General features: G+C 47.6%; 1 protein-coding gene across 1 annotated transcript in view; it reads left to right on the top strand.

The window, feature by feature from the left end:
* Nucleotides 1-18296, top strand: part of LOC149325196 (uncharacterized) — a 156101-nt gene that overhangs the window by 14356 nt on the left and 123449 nt on the right. Inside the window, exon 3 of the mRNA XM_089564205.1 lies at nt 10710-10774. Coding sequence (XP_089420331.1) covers nt 10710-10774 — 65 coding nt within the window. The remainder of the gene's footprint in view (nt 1-10709; nt 10775-18296) is intronic.

Here is an 18296-nt window from a genome sequence, read left to right as displayed (position 1 = left end):
CTGAAGCTTATTATTTTATTCTATTCTGTAACCACCTCGGTTACGATGACAACCACTGGGTTATGACTTGCGTTATAACGCATAACGCAGATACCTGAAACGCAAGAAGTACAGCGTAACGCTCTAATACAATGACGTTCCAGTGGAGGCCGCCCTCTTGGATTCTATCCGTTGAATAAGCATAACTCGGAGGCTTGATACGCGACCAGCAGAGCTAACGCTGTATAAGTTAATGCCAAAGTGTGCATCAATTTTCCTTGCCGAATATAGTAATATATGTGCAGGTGTATGCAAAATAAATTAGTACATCAAAAACAGTTAACTAGGCGTTTAGGGGAAGCCTGCCACTAATTTTGAAAAAGGGGCTTTTCGATTTGCCAAAATAGCTTTTTTGGTATAGCAATATCCGTGATTGCTTACATCCGAATAAATAAATTATGTTAACTAGGAATCTGGTTAACCGAATTCTAAAAGTGAATTTTTCATTATTAGAGAAACGCGCCAGGTTGCAATGAGAAATGCGTTGGTTGATGACAATAGCCATTAAACTCGTTAAAATTTCAAGAATTGGACTGCCTTGGCCGCTGTGGGTCAACAAATTTACGCCGTTTGTCACGGAGCCCGGAAAACGTGAGGCTACGGTGCGTGCACAGCGAAGTCTATAAAACCGCGACATCTGACGGGGCACGTGTCACGTGACCTTCTCTGTCCCGTCCTCTGCTCGCTGCTACAGCCAAAATGGGGCGAGGAGGTCATGTGAAACGTGCGCCATCAGCTGAAGATGACCGGTGGGAGCCGCTGCGCACTGCCCACAGCCGCGCGTTTTTCGAATTCCTCAAGTAATTCCTAAAATTTATTGAGCCATAGCACCCAGGGTATTCGTGTTTTCGGATTTTTTTTTCGTAGTATAGCTAATTGCTAATAACCGGCTACAGATTTCTGGTTGCAACCAGGCGCCATAAAAAGTTTGCTCTCAGTTTTCATTTAACCAGCGTGCTAGTTAAATTGATATCCCTATTTTCAGACGTTTGTCGACACTGGTATCACTATACCGAAATATAATTCTTTTACCCTGGAAAGCCTATTTTTAAAAACTAGCGGCGGGATTCCCCGAGACACCTGGTATACTGATTCTTTGAGCTCATTCACAGCGGTACATTACAGGAATTAAGCTGTATCCTTAGTAGGAAACATCACGAAAAAGAGACAACACAACGGCATATGATAAGAAACTTCTAGGTCCCGAGTCATGTTGTGACAAGCGGTTATGCGAGAGCTGACATATATACTGCCTACGTTCGCTGCGATGAAAGCAAGAGACGTAATTCGTACAGCATTGAGTCTGCATGAAGTTAACACATAGTAAATTGAGGGATCAATTGAAGGCGGCGTGGGGTCAAGAAGTAAACAACTGCACTTCGTATAGCCCGACTTAGCCGAATAAAAGTCATGCAGGCATCAAGAACGTTTCATCCAAGTAACTTAATTGCATCTCTGCACTCCACGCACACATCTTACGCGCAACTTTGTACTAACTAAAAATTACAAACCTCTAGGTGAAATATGTGGATGGGTCCTTAGAACAAACCGAGTTTTCTTCTCAACTCGAAAAAGCAAGGAAAAACTGTCTACCTTATTTTACACTCAGCAGAATCCTTTTCACTAATGACTGCTCCTAAGAAGAAATCCATTAGTTCACGTGGCATGTTTTAACTTTGTAAAAGAAGAGAAAGTTTTCAACAATCCTAGGGGGAAGGGGGGGGGGGGGGGAATCTGTGGGGGGTAGAATGGAGACCAGCTATAACTGCGACACCGCATAATTCCTTTACATCGTTTCATAAGGCACGCGATGTAAAACGCGCGAGCGTTTAATAGCCGAACCCTGAAGTTTTCGGGCAAGCGTGTACATACCCAGACACTCAGAAGCTGCCGCTGGGCATCGCGGTGTTACGACAGTTGCGCCTTAACAGCAAATTTTTGTCGAAGATTTCCGTCCCTCGGAAACGCAATGTTACACACTCTATTTTAGAATCACGTACTCTGTCGTAACTTGTTGCGATATTCTTGTTGGCCGTTCACGGTGAGCTTGAACAGCGCAGAACAAAACAGAAAAGGAAAAAATACTCGACTAGCAGGGATCGATAGCTGCGATCACCAAAGCAGCGGTGTCTTTCGCTCTGACGAGAAAATCGTTGTAGTTAGAGAAGGGTAAAGGTTATTCTTGAAAGATGAGCCAACGTTGATGAGATTTCTCAAAGGTGATTTGTGGTGTTTCCCCAAGATACGCCCTCGTATTTGTGCCTTCTGCGTTACTGACTGCAAAAAAGGGCAGCGATCTTGTTACCCGCTATTCGTTTTGTGGCTGTAGCTTTGCGCTGTTGAATCGGATTATCATCTACTCTCCGGGTCACTGCCTGTTTTTCTACCCTTTGACTACGGTTCAATCGTTGATTCAATGCTGCAGTAAACATCGCGCGGCAAACAAGGACAAACGGAGGAAAGCGATTAACGGTGATAAGGATCAAACGGCAAGAACCGCAAAAACGGCGTTCTCTTTAGTGCCTCTGCCTTTTTCGTCTTTGACCTCCGCGCTGTCTACCGTGGCTTCTGATCGACCTCCTCTTTCTGTTCTCTACTTTCTGCAAATTAATTGCGTTTTGGCATTTCTCAATCCAAAAGCATCACTGGTACGGTTAATTGTTTTATCTCTTTTTATACCGAAATAGCAAATACCATTTAAGTAATTGAACTTTTTTCCGTGGCACTTGATGCTCGCAAACCCAGTGGTTAAGTTAGGCTTAAAAACTGGACCGCTTCGTTTTAAGTTAACAGAAGGTGCATGCGTGAGAGTGCAAATTTGTGTTTTCATGGAGCCCCTACTCCAGTATGTGTCAATGACATGCGTCGGTGTGTGTGTTCAAGACATCAATTTCAAGTGCGTCTACTAACCGCGATGCGAGTGCCAGCCAGTGTGTGTGTAGACATCAGCCATGAAGCTCATTGTATTATGGCATCAACCTTCATTCGCCGTTTCCCTTTCCTCCCCTTCCCTTTCCCCTGTGTGGAGTAGCACGCCAGGGCCATGTTACCACCGGCGGGCTTCTCCTCCTTTTCCTCTCATTAAAATTCCTTTCTCTCTCTCTCTCGAAGGTGCTTCGTTTATTTTTTTTCTTTTTGGACCCGTCCTGCGGATGATTTCTGCGAAATCGACGGCAAGCTGCGGCGGTGCCGCGATTTAGCGCTTTAGAATGATCTGTGCGCGCGGCAGAGCGTCGTTTACTCTGTTGCATCAGTGGTTCTCCGGCGCATTTAGACGTTGTTGTCGCAGTTTTGCTGTAAAAGAAAATGCAGAGGCGATCAAACGATGTAGCCGCCGCGGTGGCTCAGTGGTTATGGTGCTCGGCTGCTGAACCGAAAGACGCGGGTCATTACGATGGGTTCAAAATGCTAGTGGCCCGTGAGCTGTGCGATGTCAGTGCACGTTAAAGAACCCCAGGTGGTCGAAATTATCCGGAGCCCTCCACTACGGCGTCCCTCATAGAGTGAGTCGAATTGGGACGTTAAACCCGCATAAAACCTAGAACCTAAATCGTACAATGTGACACGAATAATCTGCGTGAGAAGTATTGGTTGTATAGTTTACTTCTACACTGATCGCCTTTCCGTTGCGTCTGTGAATCACATTTCTATGTCGCTTTTTCGTTCAAGTGCTGCTTAGGCTTCTCGTGGTTGGAGGTGTCTGGAGGATGGCCAAGGGCGTCCGCAGAATTTTTTGCAGGGGGGGGCCCCATTGGTTGTTGGCGCCGGAGGGGGGGGGGGGGGTATATTCGTAGCAAAAAGGCACTATTTGCGGAGTAAATTTATTTATATATAAATAAAAAAAATAAGTAAAATACGCACATGAAGAAAAATTACAAACAGCAAATTAAAGCACGGCTAGGAGAGATACATTAAAGTTTATCAACGAAAGAACAATTAAAATTTAGAAAATATACAAAAAGGTACTATCACTTCGTGGAGAAGAGTGCTCAGTCTTGCTGTATACGGGTTCTCGACTCACCCGGATTGATGACCAGCACACAGCACAATATGTTCACAAACACGCAACTACAGTCACTCAGTCAGTCTTCCTTGAACAGCAACTGTAGGCGCCTCGGATTTTTCTGGGCGAATTGTGTAATTACACGGGTGATAAATTCATTTCTGTGCTTCACTACATGCTCTCGGTGCATACTCATCATACACATTGAATGGAAAAACGGTTGAACGCGTACGTTGAAAACAAAAGACAACTATATATACAACAAAAACTTCTTTACAAGATAAATGCACGCTCGCCGCTTCATACACCTCGCTCCATCTTGCTCGCGCATCCGCACAGTCGAGCAACCGCACACACACTGCTCGCCGCTCGTCGTTTTCTCGTCCGCTGTCTTGGTTGTTCTGACCTTCGTTGACAACCGGCCACTAAAAACACCGAAGCACAAACACAGAGGCGCGCACACGTGCAAGGGCTTACTTGCCGCAATATCCCCGAATGCACACTTTGGGGGGTGAAAGGAACGCCGCGCGACTTCCGAGGGGAAGGAACACTCGCCACTCCGGTCGGAAAATTTGTTGTTGTGTTTTTATGGGGTTCAGAGCCCCAAAACGCATCAGGCTATGAGGGACGGAGTAGTACAGAGTTCCGGATAATGTCGACCACCTGGGTCTGGGTCTCTTTACCGTGCACTGACACGCACAGTACATGGGCGCTGTTGTGATTTGAGACCCAGCCAGAGGTTACAGGCGAGCCAGGCAGGCGCCATCGGTCTGCGTTGACCAAAGGCGCTGGTTTTCGGAGAAGACGCAAGAAACGCTGGTGTGGGGGCGCCTCTGGAGACTGCGTCGCCGTGAACAAAAGCAGCTAATCCCCTTTGCCGAAGATTCTGAAAGCGGCGCTTCTACCGAACTGCACTCTCCCGTGGATCGGAGGAGACAGCGAGCGGCGGCTGCGGCTCCAACCCACCGCCCGCTTGACCCTGAGCAGCCCGACAAAGCGGGGGTGGATACGGCTGATTTGTCCTTCCCTCCTGAAGAATTCATCGGTGGCCGGCGTACGAACGTATCCTGATTATAGCGAGCGACGAAGGCGAAAACAAGATGCTCTGTGCACTGTCTGCCTCCGTGCCTCTATCTCTCTAGAGATCAAAGAAACAGACACCGATCGTAAGAAGGCTCAAACACATGCTCGCCGGTGCCGCTGTATGTCTGCAACAGGTCGCCTTTTAGTAGAGCTAACGATGGCGTGGTTTGAAAACGGCGGAACGACGCCCGCCCGGACGCGGCATTTCGCAGATGTGACCCAAAGCGTGGAAGCGGGGCTGCTTTTACCATTTTGGCTGAGCGCACCACCGCCCCTGGCGTGCGGCCATCACTCACGGTTCGAGTGAGTGATTTTCCAGGGGGGTGCAGCCGCCCCCCTTGCCCCCCCCTCCGGACGCCCATGAGGATGGCAGTGGGTGGATGGGTGGTAGCTAGGAAATTCTGCAGGGTGGAGGTGGGTAAGCTGCTGATGGATGGACGGTGAAGGCGGGTGCAACGCAGAGGTGGATGGGTAGAGGGTGAAGGATTCTGAAGGGTAGCAGCGGCATCACACAACACTAGACTGACAAGTTTTGCGAAAGTGAAGATACAGTAATGCTGATGGATTTATATATCTCAACAGCGTTGTTACACACATATTTGCCGCTATTGAGATTGAAGATCCGCTAAGCGCCACTGCGTGATATGTTTTCTGCTACCACGAGAACAGAAGACGACGGGAACAGCGTGTTTCCATGCTGTAGTGGTGCGCTTCCAGATCATGACAGCGCCGTTCTTATCAGGCACACAGGTTCACCAGGACTGGAATGCCCTGTGGATAAATCACCGCTTTTGATATGAACTATGGCTGAACACAGGTCACTAACGAGCTCATTTAAAGCGCGAAGAGTTTCGTTCATGACTGTCTCTGCAATTGCGCTCCTTATCACGGTATGAGTGTAGGTTATAAGGTGCTTTGCTAGCCACCGAAAGTAAAGGAAGGGCGATATAACGATTTCATTCGCATTCTAATTCATTCCGAAGCCTCTTTTTTTTTCCAGTATTTTCCCCGTACGTCTTGGTTATCGCTGGAATCAGTCAGACAGACGGGAGTATGGCAAGAATAGATTACAATCATGGTGGCCTTACATTCATCGCAGGCCTTTCATCCATACCGCTTGCGAACAAACTGAGGACCCAAGGAGCGGTTGATTGCTCTGAGAATACAGTACGCAGAAAAAGGCAACGTAATTGTTGCCGATTTCCACCTGCACATACGATTATAAATTTATATGCATATTTAAAGTAGCGCATGCTTAATCATATATAAGCGCGGATAAGCGGAAAGGGGCGCATTTTTATAAGCTACAGGCACTGGCGAACTTTTTTAGCTAATTTGGTACGAACTAGCACAAAGATTTTATTGATTCCTCAGTCTCACTTACCTGATCTTCTGGGTTTGTCATTCGCCCATTGTACAAGAGTCATCATCGTTGATGTCATAGATTTTTAATTCTCTCCACAGCCTGTGTCGGCAGCATACGCTCCGCTTTCACGCCAGCCGTTTTCAAACGTCTTGATTGCACGAGGTTGCCACCATCTACGCACAAGCGGCGATTTATAGTAAAACATTAAAGCAAACGCAATCCAACCTACTCTGACCTTGGGAACAGTCCTCCGTAACGCCGCCACATTGAATTAGTTGAACACCCCATCCTCCCTTGAGGTCGTGATAATCACCATATTAGACTTGGAGGCGAAATTCTAGAGGCCCGTGTACTGTGCGATGTCAGTGCACGTTAAAGAACCCCAGGGGGTCGAAATTTCCGGAGCCTTCCACTACGGCGTCCGCATAGCCTGAGTAGGTTTGGGACGTTAAACTCCCATAAACCAAACCATATTAGACTTATCAATGAGCCTACATATCAGCATATTTTATCATAGCATATCAGGTCAAGTTCGCAGCTTGAGCCACTCAACAACCCATGCATTTACATAAAAGGACCTTCCGCGTCCCTGCCGCATCCTGCAAAGGAACAGCGGACAGCCGACGCGTTGCATGCGACTTTCTGATCAAAGTCGGACTGCCCGAGCACCGCTGCCAGTAGCGTTCGGTATTGCCGCGAAGCTTTCTGCCGTTAGTTCGTTCATGCTGAAAGCCATCGGCACGCCGCTTCATCGCTTTGTTCGTGATTCGAGATGCGACCAAGTTTATCTCCAATTATCGCAGCTACACACAGCTGCTACTACATTCTTCGAGATAGTTGTAGCTGTTTTTGCCGCTTTACCTCGATGGTTATTAGCTAGCTTTAAACTGAGCAAGGTGGAGAGCGACGGTGATTTTGTTCTGCGACATCTGCCCAGCCCGTTTGTTACTAACACCACCGGCGAGTTGTTCAACTCTTTGTGGGCGCAAGGCACCACAGCAAAGAGTTTGTTTGAGTGACACCTTACGCCACTCGTCTGTTCTCGCTGGCGTTGTCATCACCATGTGACATCTGGTGGAGGTGTTGGTTGGCACCTGACCCTTCCTCCAACAGCCGCAACAGAAGACACCAAGACCACACGTTGAAGGTAGCTGGGCACATCGGTGTGCGGCTTTCATCCCCTCCATATTTTTTTTTTTTGGCCCGCCAAAGGCTGTTGCTTCGGCTCAATTGCATTTGCCAGCGACTTTTTCCTCAGCAACCACTGCTTGCGTAAGGTGACTCTTAAACGCCGGCAGCCTCTTTGCCCTGACGACTGACAGTTGGGCGTGATACGCGAAACGCAGCGACGGCTTGCCTCTTTTCCGTAAGCCTCAACGCCAACAAGGCCAAGCACTAAGCGCCCAGGTTTCGCCACCACAAAATGAAGAGGAAGGCGTCTCCAAGTATTAACACGGAGCAAACACGTTCATTCTCGCTGTAATGCTATGCCGCTCCTGATGGGCGCCTCTCCTCCCGCGCTGTCCGCGACTGATTGTTTTTTTTTCTTTTTTTTTTCTCACGCCAAGGATGGCTGTCGCCGTAGATGATCAGGAAGAGGAAGTAGTAGTAGACCAAGTCCCTTTCGTTAGCCACGCCCACACACCCGAGGTGCGTTGGCTTTCCTTGACGTAGACAGGGATCGCTTTACAACATTTAATGTTTAGAAGAACGTCAATTTGGGCTAGATGGTGCATTATTTGATACAGAAAAGCAGAATAGCGCTGCAAAAGACGTACACAAGAGAACTGACACAGGACTTGCGCTAGCTTCATCTGATTTTGTTTACTGCAAAGCCAGCAAATATATAGAAAATTCAAAGGGGCGGTTCAAACGGGGCGGTGCGTTAATGACCGCGCGGCTGAGCACGCACGATCGCTAACAAATCTAGGAGGTGCACGTCTTTCGCAGCACTGCGCTGAGTGCTTCATGTGTAATCGTGCGGCAGAACATGGGCCGGGGAAAAAAAAATGCCAGCAATGCAAGAAGTGTAAGCCACGGCTTCGGGAGATAGATTCTGGGCAGGAGTGGAGATACGAAGGCGCGGGAGCTTTTGGAAGCATTCCACATTAGGAAGAGGGGATTAGATTGCGCGAGTGATACCTCGGTCCGCCTTTTCAAGACTGAGATAGCATATCTTGAATGGTTTTGTTGATGCCTGTTGTACCGGCGTTTCTATTGCGCATGCCTTGAATTTTCTATATATTTGCTGGCTTTGCAGTAAATAAAATCAGATGAAGTTAGCGCAAGTCCTGTGTCAGTCTTTCTTGTGTACGTCTTTTGCAGCGCTATTTTCCTTTGCTGTGTCATTTAATCTTCCTCGTCCACACAGCGTTAAGGAAATGATCATAGATCTGCCGAAATTTATACGATCTTAAGTATTCCTAAAGAATTTCGACGCTAACTGCTCCTCCTCCGTTTGTTCTATCGTGCTGATTAGGGCTTTCTCCTTACGCGCTTCATGAGTTGGCCGCCTCTTGTCTCTTTGCACGTTTGTTGTTCTTCCCTCTGCGTCTATAGGAGTGTATCAGGTGTACCTGACCCCAAACTGGCATTAGATCCCGGGCATCCAATGGCTTTGCAACCTTAGACGGACAACTATTTCGGTTTTACAGTATAAAGGAATTACATCACGTTTTATGCCCCAAAATGCTTTCTATTATAAAAATTGTATCCGTGTAGGAAAGAACGTGGCAACAGCATGATGTCCAGAACAAGAAGAACGTGCGTTTATTGAAGCGTGCCGATTATATAGCCCGCAAGTGATAACAGGCAGCTCGCACCGCGCATGTCAGCGACAGAGACGCACCGTCATATACGTGCCTGATACATCTTTTAGCGGGAACAAACAACAACAGTTGCAGCAACAGGGATCAGTTAAGCGCACTGATTAAATTCCTCGTCATAGCAAAGGCGTTGCGGGGCCCTCCTGTTCCGGTACGATCTCCTTATTGCTGGTGGCTGCACGGCACCCGGAAGCGAGCTTCCCGCTGTATTGGCCGCGCACGGTGGTTCCCCAGCAGTCCTTTGTGGCCCTCCCGAGGCCTGCGATGCGAGGCAGGTACCCGGGGGTTGTCGATTGGCCTACTTGTGTAGCCACCGTCGTCACTGCTCGTCTCAGCATACCGCTCTCGCGTCTCTACGAGATGTCGCCAGTTACGTGGCAGAATTCGTCCATCTTCCGTTAGAAGCTGGTACGACCTTGGAGCCGGAGCGCTTACTACCCTCGCCTTCCGGGCCCACGTTGTAGTTCCTCGCAGCCTTACCACGTCGCCTCGAGAAAGCTTCGGCAACGGTTTCCCCTGCGTTTTCTGGCGATGCTTCTCTACCTTGCTGCGCGGCACTTGCAGGAAAAACTCAAATTTCTGCTTGAAACGCTTCCACGATGCCGAGACACTCCCTACCAGACGCAGCGGTTCCGGTGCGAACAGGCGTTCCATGCTATGCTTCGTCCGCCGTCGGTGTAGCCACTTCTGACACCATGTATCCGTGTAGGAAAGAACGTGGCAACAGCATGATGTCCAGAACAAGAAGAACGTGCGTTTATTGAAGCGTGCCGGTTATATAGCCCGCAAGTGATAACAGGCAGCTCGCACCGCGCATGTCAGCGACAGAGACGCACCGTCATATACGTGCCTGATACAGAAATAACGACAAAAAATGAAAGGGCAGCGCAGTTTGTCTTCGCTTTAGTTGCTTTGTTCTACTAACATCCATATACCTACTCACCCAGTCTGCCATGTTAATGCATTCGCCTCTTTTTCTCAATCGGGGGTTGCCGACTGTGCCTTTTTATTTATGGGCCTTTCCGTCCGCAAACAATATATGTCTCTGCTACAGCGGTTCTCACCGGCGAGGATCTCTTCTTCGTGCTGAACACAGAGCGCTTAAAATATCTCTCATCTCGGTCACTTCTCAGAGCGGCTCGCTTATGGAAACGTGGCGTGACCCATACTCCTTATTTGGGGCGCATTCCGGAAAAGAGAGGCGGTCGGAAGCGGCTCTCGACGTCACCGGCGAAGCACGGGGCCGGGTATGTTATCGCGGTGCATGTCGACGCCGCATCGTCAGGGGCGGTCCGGTTTGGAATTCATTAGGCGCATTGATGTGTTCTCGTCTCTCAACAAGTCTTTCGCTGCGTTTGGTACAATGCCTTTATGATTATTTCCTTTGGTGCAGGTGAACGACACTTGCACGTATCGGAAGTTGTGGTGAACTGTGCCGCCCGGTTCTACGGAGAAAAGGTGAGCGCACCTGACCTGTCCCTTCGTATGCAGACCAGCACTCACCTGCGTCACTATTGACGCCTTCTTAAAGAGCAACTGCCTACCTCCTGGTCGAAAATATTTTCTACCTCTCTGGTAGCGAGGCATCGTCCCCGGAAGGCGCGGCCGCAAATATTTCTTTGAAAGACTCAGTCCATTTTCGTTTTACTATGTTTTCCTTTTATGACTAGGCTTCAAGGCTGTCGCCGGACGCTCCCTCAGTTTTTTTTTTTCCTCCATGCAAGCGTGTAGACGCGTGCTAAAACGGAAAGCGCTGCGGAAAGCGTACGCGCAACGAGCAGACGACGCGCCGAACCGGCTACACCCACCCTTCGCCTGTCAGTTAGAACGACGCACCAATGGAATGCCTTTAGCGAAAGTTTTCAGTGTGACGTCAACCCCAAGGCTGCAGAGGATGAGGACGTTTGCTTTTGGAAGAAAAGAATGAACGGGCTTTGTCTTCAATTTTTACAACTTTTCGGGGCGCGCATGGCTCTAGTATTTTGCAGAGGTTGTCTTCGATGCCTCATCTATGTAGTGGGCTTGTTTTTCAAAAATACCCAGACCCCTGGACAGTTGCCCTTTAAAGTAGGCTGGCTGGCCCAAGAGACTGCTGCGGAGCGTTTGTGGGCCTACGTAGTGGGCAGCATTCGATGCAAAAAGTGAAGAGGAAAGCTTATGGCGGTGCTCGGTTGAAAACCATACTGAAGCGCCAGGCAGGCCAGTGGCCGTATATTCTCTGTCGTGTCTAATATGTAACAGCAATGAATTTTCTTCAGCAGCGACTCAGCGTAGCGACGAAGACACGGCACATGAGGTGACCTTGTAGACGCAGTTTCCTCAAGACATGTGCCCCAACTTTTGCTTTTTTCAATCACTCTCTTGTGTTTTCCCTTCCTGTTTGCCACATAAATTTTCTGAACAAACTAGCGCTGGAATGCGTTTGCAGATGCTGGTTAAAACAGCTGAGTGTATGAGTGTGTAACCAAGTGGTGGAGGTTGTGTGCGTCACTGTATGAATCTTCACACTCGCGGTTCTGTCACCGCAGTGTGAGTACCAATGGCTCACATGAGCGTTTCATTGTGCGATTAATGTGGCGTCAAAAAGTTGTAAGGGGCTCGGTCTGTCGGTGTGCCCTTGTCTTGCTATGCGGCTACCCGTTCGTTGTAATGTGTTATAATTCCCAAAGCGTGCAGAAGTATTACCACAAGATGGACATCAAGAACATAATAAAGGGCTACATAAGGCGCAAAGGTGTTTTAACGGCACGAAGCTTTGAGCGCATTTGCTTGCCTTTTCTCCTTGTTTAACACATGGCACGAGCACCGATGAGCAGTAGCGGCAAAGCTGTACTAAGTCTTGTCTGTTTTTAAAATCTCTCCAACCGACTCACTATCATGGATTACCGTTGGTATCCAATGTGATGCTGTAATAGACCACCGCCGGACACATCTGCGCCTGGTATGGTTTAGCTGTGCAATTTATTTTTGTTTAATAGCAGTTATCCTCTTCTAGACAGATGCACCTTTCGGTACCTCCAATACCAGTTATTGCAAAGTTTTACCCCTTTTCCGAAAAATTCGCAATAATTTTCCTTTTACTCATGTTAATTCTCAGGGTTACCGCAGCGCTTTGATGTCAAGGTTTAAAATCACTTGCTTTATCTTCATCTCCTGGATGGCTTGCCAGGCCAACACCGCCACTGAATCGATGGTTGCTGTTATCTCCCTCATTTGCCCTCTTTTATTTTTGGAAATCATTGCTGCACAGGCGATTCAAGGCTGCAGGCAACGCTACCCGCGCAGCAGCTAAGCAAGCCCCTTGTTTTCTGCAGATCGCTACCTGGCACATGCGCATCTACATCTACATGGTCATCCTGAACGAAGCACGGAACCTGGCACCACAGCAGCGCCCTTCTACGGCAGGCCTGATGATATAAGCCGTCGCGGGAATCACCGAGCCATCATTGCTACACTGGCGATTCGAGGCTGCAGGCAACGCTACCCGTGCAGCAGCTAAGCAAGCCCCTTGTTTTCTGCAGATCGCTACCTGGCACATGCGCATCTACATCTACATGGTCATCCTGAACGAGGCACGGATCCTGGCACCACAGCAGCGCCCTTCTACGGCAGGCCTGATGATATAAGCCGTCGCGGGAATCACCGAGCCATCATTGGCCTCATTTGTTTTTCCAGTCCCGGACTACTTGCTGACAGGTCTCGGCCTCCGCTCTGACAGGAAACGGCCTCATGGTCACATGACCTACTTGCCATAGGCTGCTTTCGAACTCGGCGCCAGAGCCGGGCTCCCCCTCGGTTACCGTACAAGGACGCTGTCATCTGCTAGCAGACGACGCAAGCCACGGCCACCACGACGCCGAAGCAACGCCGTGCGCTCGATCATGATACTGAGTCGATTTAAAGACTGTACTGTCAGCTTAGCGTAGGTGCATTACAGAACTCAGCTTCGGAGGTATGCTCGCCGCTACTGCTTGCGGCGAAGTTCGCACAAGTAGCCCAACTCGTTGCGGATAGGCAGATAGACGAAAGCCTTCGCAAAAATGTTGACAACAAGCTCTATAGCTGCTCCAGTATACGAGTGGTTCACCTGCGATGCTTTCAGGTAAGGGTACAGACAGCATGTGGCAAAACAAGCGAACAAGAACCTCTTGACGACACGAGCAAACAATACGCGCTCGCAGATCCGAACGCGCGTCCGTGTGCGGTGGATTTCAAGAAAATAAACGAAGATGCAAGAACAAAAAGTCTTGCGATGGCTCAGAGAGGAGCTACGGAGCTCATGTGAAGGTTTAACGCATGATATCGACCTCCAGGAACACGAAAAGCACTCAAAATGCACACGGAGTCTAACTTAATATGGCTGCCAGCGCGGCGCGCAGCTATCGTCTGCTGCCTTCTCAGCAGCCCCAAGCAGCCCGCGGACTGCCATAGGCTAAAAACGAACGCGTTGCTATGGCGATGCAGGCAGGTGGGCGGAGCTTCCGGGCTGCCCGAGAAAAACAAATACCGGACTGGAGTCCGCAAGTAGTCCCGGACAGTCCGGGACTGAAAAACAAATGCGCCCACTGACACAAGGTGAGGACTGCATCCAGATAATGCAGAAAGTAGACGACGAGATCAGCTGGGCTGTTAGGACTGAGGATTTTGAAGTTGTGCATCGGGTTCCTACACGTTCTGACGAGAAGAATCTGATAGCACGTTTTCGTTCCCGCGAAAAGCGAAATGAGTTCTTCGCTAAGGCTCGGAAGACGCGGCTGACAACGAAAAGTCTTGGCTACTCGGAACTGCATGAAAATGTTGTGTAAATAAATGAACACCTCACACCATCTAACAAAAGGCTGTTTGCAGCGGCGCTGAAAGTAAAGAAAGAAAAAAATGGAAGTTCCTTTGGACAAACAACTGTGTCATCAGAGCCCGTCAGTCAACAGACTGCACTGTGTTCAGGAGAACGTCCGAGAAGGATTTGCAGGTTTTTTCTGAAACTTCAACCACATTAGGCATCGAGTGAATGCATTATTTTTCAACTTCAGATTTGGCAAATAAACTAGGCGGAAACAATCTTACTTCGGCTGTACATTTTAATGTCCGGAGCCTAAGAAAACATTTCGATGACGTTGCTACCTTCCTACAGTTAACAAACCATCACTTTTCAATCATCTGTTTTTCGGAAACTTGGCTCCACCCAGAAGACGAAAAACTGTTCTGTTTACAAGGTTACAATGCTGAATTTCTCCATCGCAGTAGCAGTCCCCACGGGGGCGTTGCCATGTACATTACATACTCCCTCTCATACATTAGGCGGGATAATTTAAGCAATAATGTGAATAAGTGTGAGTCCTTGTGGCTGGAAATTGTAATTTTTTGCCTCAGTACAACAAAAAGAAAATAATCGTGGGAACAGTTTATCGCCCCCCTTCCTGTTCAACTGTTGACTTTTGCGACTCTTTCCCTGCTACGCTTGAAAAAATATCTATCGAAAACATGAAGGCGCTAATATTGGGTGACTTCAATATTAATTTACTTGATGGTACATGCCCAGGTTATGAAGAGTTCATTAACTGCTTTAGTGGATTTGGCTTTGAGTCTCTTGTAAACATACCAACCCGATGCGTGCCGCATAATACATATTCTTTGTTGGACACTATTCTATCTAATGTTGAGCTTTCGCCGAATGTTGGAGTAGCAGAGGTCAACGTCACTGACCACTATCCGGTGTTTTTTTACTTTAACTCCCATAATGACTACAAAACTAATTATGTTCAGACGAAGATAGATATGCAGGCTTACAGTGATGAAATAGCACGGGCAGATTTCTCAGCAATTTTTTCAAGCTCAGACGCTGAACAGGCCATTGATATGTTCTCAAGTCTCATAACAGCTGCAGTTACATCCTGTCCAACACGTATAACGACCAAAAGGTATCGTCGCGCACCTCGCTGTCCCTGGGTTTCCCCACATATACTGGAATCATTGAGGAAAAAAGAGAACTTATATAGAAAAACAAAACGACAACCACTTAATACGCGTCTTTTACATCGCTACAAGATTCTATCTGAACAAATAAACCAGTCTCTTAAAATTGCAAAAAAAAAAGTATTTTGAAAGCAAGCTTATCGAAAGCAGTAGTAATGCGAAAAGAAAGTGGGAACTGATCAGTCAATTCATAAACACGAGACCTAGTCAACAATCTATTACGACTATCGAGAAAGATGATTCAGCTCTGCGCGACCCCTTACCAATAGCCAATGCGTTTTGTGAATATTTTTCCTCCTCTGAAACAGTTCAAAGCGTTGAAGTTCCTGTTTTATCACGTCAGCCGCAGTCCTTCTTTCTAAGAGCATGCACGCCTCAGGAAGTTTTAGGTGTAATAAGCAACCTAAATAACACCGGTGCTGGATTAGACAATATACATTCTTCCCATATTAAAAGTGTCAAGCACCTAATTTGCGAGCCTCTCTGTCACGTTATCAATGCCATTTTTGAAACAGGAGTTTTCCCTACTCATTTAAAACGGGCTAAGATAGTTCCAATATTTAAGAAAGGCGACCGATCACAAATGCAGAATTACCGAACTATTTCTATACTTCCCTTCTTAAGCAAGGTTGTAGAAAAGTTACTAGAAATACAAATACATTCATATTACACCAAATTCAATATCTTGTCTCCTTTTCAATTCGGTTTTAGACGCGGTCATTCAACGGAAAGTGCCCTATTATATTTTTCGGACTGGATTAAAACACAACTTGACAGCGGTATGATAGCCGGCGCTGTCTTCATAGACTATACCAAAGCCTTCGATAATATTACTCATTGCATTCTTTTTTCTAAACTCGAAAGCTATGGTATTACAGGCCCGGCGTTGACCCTGATCAAAAGTTATTTATCCGACAGGTACCAGAGCGTGTGCATTGAAGGTATATTGTCATCTCATAGACTAATTATTAAAGGAGTGCCCCAAGGTTCAATTCTAGGTCCCCTCCTTTTTCTAACCTATATTAATGACCTTCAGGCTTACTTAAATACAACCCAATGTCTCTTGTACGCTGACGACACAACCATCATGGCAACTGGTAACACGTCTTCTGAATTGACCACAAATCTTGACTCGTTGCTGCTATCTTTAGAGAACTGGAGTCACGCTAACTGTATTAAAATTAATCCGTCTAAAACCAGTTTTGTGGTATTTCACGCCCCTCAAAGAAAAATTACTCCACATTTATCAATATCTATCAATAATGTTTCCATACCACAAACACATTCTGCTACATTTTTAGGTGTGATAGTTTACCCGAACCTTAAAGTTTAATCGGTTGGTTGGTTGGTTTATGGGGTTTAACGTCCCAAAGCGACTAAGGCTATGAGAGACGCCTAAAGTTTAATCATCATGTTGCCTGCGTTGTTAATAAAATTCGTTTCGGAATAAGGGCTCTTATCAGAACAAGGCCGTTCTTTAGCTTACATACGTTGCTTTCAATCTATTACGCATTCATACACTCCCATATTAATTACTGTATCACCTCATGGGGTAGCACATACAGAATTCATCTTTCTATGCTCATTTCTATGCAAAAACAAGCACTTCGAATCATCACTTTTTCTTCTTTTACCCAGCCGTCTCCGCCTTTGTTCCATTCACTACATGTCCTGCCCCTTGAACATCTACACAAATTTCAGGTCCTGGTTTTTCTTTTCAAAGTCATAAATAAGTATATATGTGTTAATTTTGTCCCTGAAAAAATAATTACTAATAATAACGTCACGCGTTTTGCTTTGTCGAACAATTTATTGTTGCCAAATGTACGGACTAATTATGGAAAGCAAACTACATCGTTCTTTGCCATCTCCACTTGGAGATGGCCCTACACAAGTATTACGGATAAGCCCAGGACGCCATTTGGGTGGACGCCGCGTGCACAACTCATGAAGCTGTAGCTGTTGGTTACAATCCAGCCCTAGCACAGCCCCTCACACACCGCCTTCCCTCGGGCTGTACGTCTGAGGAGGCAGAGGAAACCGCCATCGCCCTAGCCCTTGTACATTCCAATGCAAACTACATCTTTAGCGACTCCAAAACGGCTCTGTTCAACTTCGCGAGAGGCAGGATTCACGCCCCTGCTTGGAAGTTGTTGAACACCCCCTCCAAAAACTTACCACGCAGGGTAGAGCTCCAGTGGGTGCCGGCTCACTCTGGGAATCCAGGAAACGAGGCTGCCGATAAATTGGCCCGAGGTTTGATTTGCCGGGCTCAGGACGGCCTCGGTCCAGGTTTCTCGAGAGAGCGGGCGCACACCTTTGCAGAGCTCACGCAAATGCCCCGCTTGGACCGTCGGACTTACCCTCCTCCACACCCCTCCCTTACCCATTCCCAACAGATCCTCTGGAGACGCCTCCAGACCCGCTCTCTCTCATCCCCTCAGCTGCTATCTCTCTACTGTGGCACCTCCCCTGCATGCACCCTGTGCGGCGACCCTCACGCCACACTCTCCCACATCCTTTTCGGCTGCCCTGCTGATCCTCCCCCGCAGGGACAGCCCGCGTTATCAAGTTGGGAGGACTGGGAGGTCGTGCTCTCGTCTCCGGACCCGCCATCGCAGCTTGCTGCGGTGCTTCGGGGTGCCGACGTCATGGACAAACACCGCATGAACGTTACGACGTAGAGTGGGACCGTGCGGTGGTCCAGGGACCCAAGGGGGGTCTAAACACACTTGCCATGATAAAGTTTTTCTCTCTCTCTCTCTCTCCACTTGGAATAATTTGCTCCCTTCACTGAAATCCCCAATGTCATTGTACAAATTCAAAAACATGTTAAAACACCACTTGTTTGAATCCTTAGATGTTTAATAACGTTTTTGTGTTTGCAATCACTATGTAACATTCATTTGCTGTACAATTTTTTCCTTTTTGTCTCTCTTTGCCTTCCTTTTTTCTTTTTTTATTTACCTCGGATTGTTGTGCATGCGCCGGTTTATGTATTCTGTTC

Source organism: Amblyomma mixtum, chromosome 10, assembly GCF_055824585.1.
Source record: "Amblyomma mixtum isolate Tamu chromosome 10, ASM5582458v1, whole genome shotgun sequence".
NCBI lineage: Eukaryota > Metazoa > Arthropoda > Arachnida > Ixodida > Ixodidae > Amblyomma > Amblyomma mixtum.
Note: the sequence above shows the minus strand (reverse complement) of the source record. Positions and strands in the feature narration are given on the sequence as shown.